The sequence below is a fragment of the Geospiza fortis genome, unplaced genomic scaffold (genome assembly GCF_000277835.1).
Source record: "Geospiza fortis unplaced genomic scaffold, GeoFor_1.0 scaffold130, whole genome shotgun sequence".
Classification (NCBI taxonomy): Eukaryota; Metazoa; Chordata; class Aves; order Passeriformes; family Thraupidae; genus Geospiza; species Geospiza fortis.
The window spans coordinates 18,312,789-18,319,524 of NW_005054300.1; the positions used below are offsets into that span (position 1 = coordinate 18,312,789).

A 6,736-nucleotide genomic window follows, 5' to 3' on the forward strand; every position below is an offset into this window, starting at 1 on the left:
CCCACTTGCACCAACTCACCCAAGAGCAAATACATTTCAGTACTCATTCCTGATTAATGCCACTGCAAATGACATTATTAGCAGACTCTTTTGAAGAACAAACCACTTGTCTTTAGAAAAGTTAGAGACCTGTTATTTGCAGGGTCGAGTACTGAGATATTTCAAGCAGATGAGAATAAACAACATTTTCTTTTTGTCTACTATCATAAGGCAGCAGAAAGCAAATAAAATTGCATAGAGCGTGAGAGAGCTTAATCTGTCCTGGTGTATTCAGGCCAAAGTAATTCAAAGGTGAAGAGAAATTCTTAAGGAAATAAGATCCCATTTCCTTTTATGCAAACACAGATTATGTAGGAGAAGATATTCTACTGTGAGAATGGCTTTTCTCTCCATATTCTTCCTCACCTCTGCAGTAATGGTTCAGAAAATGTCCAGGTGAGCTTTTTGCATCATATCCACTTCTCTGAAAACCTCATGGAAAGCAGGGAGGCAGGATGTGATACAAATGTGCAAGTGAGGGAAGTCCAGCCAAATGCACTTCAAAACACATGGGGGGAAAAGCCCAGGAAAAGGACAGGAAAGCTGCAGTATTGGCCTAGACATCTGCTTCTGTATGAGATGCAGAAGTTACAAATTGCATGGGTGTATCACAGAACTAGAAATTGTCATCAGCAGTGCCATGTGTACACAATGAAATTAAGAATGAAGATAAATAAGAGGGAAATGAAATGAAGAAAGCATCTAAATATAAAATATTCAAAATAAGTTATGAGAAAGCTATCAAATAAGGATGAGCTTTGTAATAAAATGGGATCCTAAGGATTTCCCAGACACAGATGTTTTATTGTCCTCAAAAGTGGAAGGAGAACCCTGGCCTGTCTTTGCATTGATGGGTTTTATGTACCATAAAGCAGATGCTAAATAAAAGTTTCAGATTCCATTGGGAATTGATAACATTTGCATTCTCACAGGATTCAGTTCCAAAGAGCAGCATGTAAGGAATTCAGTGCAACACCTTTCACAGGACAAGCAAGTCTCCTGCAGTAAATCTGTAAGTTACCCACTGATCTGTAGGGCAAGGAAGTTCCTAATATGAGCAATAAGAAAACCACAGGGTTTCTTAGCACCTTTGTCAGGTTTTCATCATGGATAAGTTACCCAGAACACGATTTATTCCCTGTGTATGTTGCATCTATCCTTCTCCTTGTTTAGTTTGTGGTAGGAAGAGATGGGCTCTGTGGGACCGTGTGTGAACATTCCCCTTTCGATGGCATCGTCATGGTGCAGTGTGCTGAATACCTGCTCAGGCACATGTGAGTTCCCTTCTGTACATTTTACACCCACTCCAGCCCCTGGGAAGCCTCCGCCAGTGGCAAATTTCCCCTGGTCACAGGGGCACTAAGACACATAAAACAGATGAAAAGCAGTAATTCACCTGCTAAAAGAGCAGTGTTTAATAAATGGATTATTCCTGTGACCTTAATGACTTCCGTCTCACATACAACAGAAAAGAAAATTCCAAGAAATTAGTCCGAGCTGATTCAGTGAGCGAGCTTCCTGCTCCACGGAGACTGAGATGGAAGTGTTCCCCTGATATTCAGACACATTTGGCATCAGCAGCAGAAAAACTCCAAAGGTAGGACAGATGCCTCATCTTTCTCAGCCATGACTGCATGCTGGGAACTACCCAGCACATTGCATGGGCTCCCTCCGTGGGGGCCTCCTGCCTTCCTGCTCCTCCTCTTCTTACCAAGCTGCACATACCTAGCATCTCTGGGCAGGATAGGACCCTTATGGGCTGGAGCTACTTGTCTGTATTCAGGAATTGCATTACCATTGTTTTACTGCCATGTAAATATTAGGGACTCTAAAAACCACTGGAAAAACAGCTTGCCTGTATTTGCACAGGATGCAAACAATGCAGGTCCACTGGTTTTTTGTGTTTTATGGGTTTGAGCTGACTCAATCTGAAGCCAGGGCAATAGGGGTACATATAGAGGACAGTAGAATACAACTGGTTTGAATAAACAATTTGAATTTAGGAACGTAATTTGTTTACATTCGTATTACTCCTACAAAGTCTAGTTTTTTTGACTCTGTTTCCAGGCTGTCAAAGATTTGCATGATCTTTGGGGGTGGGGGCAGCAAGAAGAATTTTTTCTCAACATTCAGGCCTGTGATGTCTTTTTAGAGAATTAACACATTGTCTGCATCATCAGCTGTAAGCATGTCCAGTGTGGTTGCATTAGACCTCAAAGTGTCTAGAAAGATACATATGAGTGAGAACATTCAGGATGCAGAATAACTCCTTTGTGTTTTTAAATAAAGGTAGTAGTCCTCTAAATTGAATCTTGCAAGGAGCTTAGGGCCTTCATCAGGTGCTAAATGCACCCAATTCTCACACCAGTAAATCTCTCAGAAATTTGTGAAGAACAAAGGAGACCCTTGCTTAGGCTTCGGGGTGGAAACACTAAGGTTGAGAGGAGGTTGCTGGATTTTTGGTTTGTTTTTTTTGTTTGTTTGCTTTTAAAAAAAGATATCCTACTCAAATGAACAGACTTTAGTGCTACAGTTATGGCTGCAGATAACAAGCCTGGTGTAGAATCTGTATGAATAAAATTTACTGACTAGGAACAAGTTACCAAAGGCCAGGACTGTCTGCAGAGCAGGAGACCCCTCACCTCTAAGAGGGAACTTTGGGTTTTATTTGCAAACAGAAATGAGACAGAATATGGTTTAGTGGTGAACAAGGTAGGGTAGGTTAAAGGCTGGAATTGATGATCTAAGAGTTCTTTTCCAACTTTAACAATTCTATGAGATTTTTACATCTACCCCTGGCTTTTGCTTGTTTCCCAGGGCCGTGGAAAATCTGGATTTTATAGCCTACAAGTTTGAGCACTATGGAAAGGAATTCATTAAGAAGCAGAAGTTTAGCCCAGATGCCTACATTCAAGTAGCACTTCAGCTGGCATTCTACAGGTAAGGTTAGTTCAATTCATAGGAACAACGTACACAAGGTAGTGGGGTTTTGTACAGAGGGTCCATTTTTTCCTCAACATTCAACCAAATGCCTCCTGCATGAAAATGAGTGATCTTGCCTAATGACTGTAGGGTAGACAGGATAGAAACTGACACCTGGTTCTGGGAGAGAGTACTCCTTTTCTTCACTCCCTTTCCCTCTTGCTCTGCCTTCCCATCCCTGTGTCCCACACATGCCATTCCCAGCCAGTACCCTCCTGACAGCTGTCCCTGTGCTTGGCACTGAGAAGGTGAGGGAATATGGCAGGGATGTCTGGAGCAGCAGCAGCTGGGGAGCCCAGCTCCCTGGGGCAGAAACACCACTGCCTTGACTTGTGGGTAGCTTGGGAGGAATCATGGCAGTAACCACACATGCATCTCTGGCACAGGCTGAAAAGCATCCCCTGCAGCACAGCACATAGAGGGTAGGAACTCTAGTTCCTACACAGAACAGTAACTACTGCTGTTCCCTTCTTCACAAGCATCCCAAGATTTGATAAGATTCCCTAATCCCCACGGTCTTATCAAAGTTAAAAGCTTCTTTCTACATTGCCAGAACTCCAGGGTAGAGATAGGTTGCATGGTTTCCTGCAGAACAGCCTATTACACAAATAATTCTATATCATGTCAAATTAAATCCCAGAGTGATCTTTACCTGGTCAAGACCAGAAATGCTTAACACATTTCATGTACTCCTTTAACATCTATTGAACATCCATTTTGCATATGCCATTAATAAAACTGCAACAATGACCTAGCCCAAGATTTTAATCTGGATCCCAGCCATTATATAAATCCCATGTTTCCATAAAAACCTTTGGGAACAGTTGCGTTCTGAGACCACCTGCTTCAACTGGAAGACACAGTCTGTCTCCTGAAGCAAGGAGTAGTGTCTGTATACCTGGACCCAAATTAAGTAACAATATTCATAATCTGTTCAAATTGCTCTGAGGGTTTTATTCCAGCTCACAAAAAACACCCTATTCCCCTTTTGGTTTTCTTCTTTTCATTCACACACTCGGTGCATTTTCTCTTGTTTTAAATAAAACGTATTTCAAGCCCATAAGTAAATGATTAATTACACAATTATTTTATGATGCAGTACAAATAAAACATTCCTTGAGATCTTTCAGTAAATTTTTGTTTCACTAGCCTTGTTTTTACACAACAAGTCATTTTTTACTGGCAATGCATAACTAAAACATATACAGCTGTATGCAGCTCTTCATATTAGAGACAAGTGAGCATCCATCTTTTTAAAGTTTCTTACAGTGTTCTATCAACATTAAGATGAATACTGTGCAAGAAATAAAAGTGTGGCTGTAACTATAAAATGTACCAAGCCTATATTTCTCTTAGTCTTTATGACTCTTTGAAAATAACCATTCTTTGTTTTTCTTCCTTCACCCTCTCAGGTGCCACAGGAGGCTTGTCCCAACCTATGAAAGCGCTTCCCTGCGCCGCTTTGACAAGGGCCGGGTTGAGAATATCAGGTCTGCTACCTTGGAAGCATTGGCTTTTGTCAAAGCAATGGCAGGTGACAAGGCAGCCGTGTCGGTATGTTGGGCTGGCTCCCTCTGTCCTCTTTGCCAAAACATCAAGGAAATAATGCATTTGTGGCCCCCAGTCTCTCACTTTTTAACTCTTAACTGAGAACATAAAGGCGTAGGGCAGGGTAGCAAGCATTACAGGATTTTGCTTTTTGTACAGACCAACCATTAAGCTAAATATAAAAATTCCCTTTCTTTTATTTAAGCATCCAAAAGATTCAGAGGTACCTAAACATGATGTTATAAGAAACATAATATCTAAATTTAAATTTAGTACTTTCTTATGAATGTTCTATCATAAGATCCAAATTCAGTTCCCTGGAGACATCTAGGCTGAGCATGCAAAGTTCAGGATCATTAAACTGCCACACCAGGGGAATTCCTGGCAGGTCCCCTGCAGTGGTTAGTTCTGCTGCAGCCTGCAATATGTGATGTAATTCCCATGCTTTCATTTCTGGATATGTGGATATGTTCTGGCTGATCTTTTTTGTTTTAAAGGGATGTTTCTACCAAAGACTAAGTCCTATAGAATCATCAAGGGAGCTAAACCTTGATGATGAAAAGCTTCACCAAGCTAATCAAACAACTCTCCAAACTGTCCTGATACCATACTGCGAAAATAAAAATTAAAATTGCCTTTCTTTGAGCCACCACCATCTGTTTGCCAGAAGCATGAGCACTGTACAGAGTAGATGGGGATGCAAAGAGGTGCAGCTGGGAGCAGAGCTGCACAAACAGCCCTGTGCACTGTCCTGCCCACCATCCCTGGAGAGCCTCCCTCAATGTCTCTGCACCACTTCCACCCACTGCACTGCGCTGCTGTACAGGGAATTTCCAGGTGGCTGTTTAGATGCAAAATGCTGCCACAATGCAGTTTATTTTTCACAGTAAGCCCATTCCACTGGCAACAGCCCACATGGTTGTTCTTCAGAATTTAGCATAACATTGCTAGAATCATTGCTGGGCTATAGATTAGGTGTAAATTAATGAAAAATTATAAAGCAAGATCTAATGTCCCAGAGGATTATGAAAATTTGCCCAGGTAAGTCCTCTCTTCATTCACAGCTTCTTCAATTTCCTTAACATTATTATTCCCAGAACTTAGCTCCTGATGGACAAAGTTCAAGTAAGTTCCATGGTAAAATAACTCAAAAAACCTGCAGTAACTCCCACTGTTGGGTGGGTAATTCATGGCAGACTATGACCATACTATTGCACATAATAGTGACTACCACACAGTAGGCAAGAAGAGGCTGTTTTTATTTGCTATCAGTGTCCTGTCTGACAAGATGGTTCTCAATCACATTTCATCAGAAGTTCCTGTTTTCTGTGCACTTTCCTGTCCCCACCTGGGTACTCAGCATAGTCCCAGCCCACACTGTGGCACACTGACTGTGCTGCTGGAAGAAGCCAGCATGCTCTTACCATGTTGTTTCAATAGATCTTTCTAGCTCCTTGGAACTATCTCTTCCTTCCTGCCTTCTTCCAACACTTACTGACTACTGCCACTCTCCCAATGAGCTTTGGCATTTGTCAGCTTTTTCCCACCCAGATCACGCTCCCTCTTCCCAGCCCCCTAAACTGTCCTGCTTTACATGAGCAAGCTGCAGAATAGCATGTGTGTCTAGATGAAGCTCAGTCTCAGCCCCCATATCTTTCTACTGCATGCCTTTGCCATACAGAATAGGGGGGATAATGGTTTCATTTCCCCTGGAAAACCTGTAATCATAATGCAAACCAACCCAGTGATAGTTTTCCTGGCCTCTTCTCCACTGAGAGGTACAAAGGACACTTATACTAGTCAGGGATTACTCTTTCCAACAGACATTCATAAATCTTTGTTTTGATGTGAACATCTTCATCTTTCCATGCAAAACTACATATATATTAGTATCACAGAAGCATTAGAAAATTAATTTGATACAACCCTATTCCAAGGAGATTTCTTTAGACCTACACACTGCTCTGAATGTGAAGGGGTTAATTCTTTTTTCTGGACAAAGAGATGCACAACCTGGTGTAAGTAGCCTTGAACTCCCCAAAATATTGTTTGTTAATAGCCACTAATTCAAATCCAATTAAAAAACATTTTTTTCTTCTGATACAAACAAAAAATTATCCTCAAACTATAGCTTGAACAGTCACTAAAGATTGATTGAGCCAGATTG

The 6,736-nt window shown here is 41.4% G+C and overlaps 1 protein-coding gene across 1 annotated transcript in view; it reads left to right on the top strand.

The window, feature by feature from the left end:
* The window catches only part of CHAT (choline O-acetyltransferase), a 31,633-nt gene that overhangs the window by 18,624 nt on the left and 6,273 nt on the right, over positions 1-6,736 (top strand). The window contains exons 8-11 of the mRNA XM_031063348.1: positions 1,213-1,313; positions 1,508-1,636; positions 2,857-2,979; positions 4,434-4,575. Of these exons, the coding sequence (XP_030919208.1) occupies positions 1,213-1,313; positions 1,508-1,636; positions 2,857-2,979; positions 4,434-4,575 (495 nt within the window). The remainder of the gene's footprint in view (positions 1-1,212; positions 1,314-1,507; positions 1,637-2,856; positions 2,980-4,433; positions 4,576-6,736) is intronic.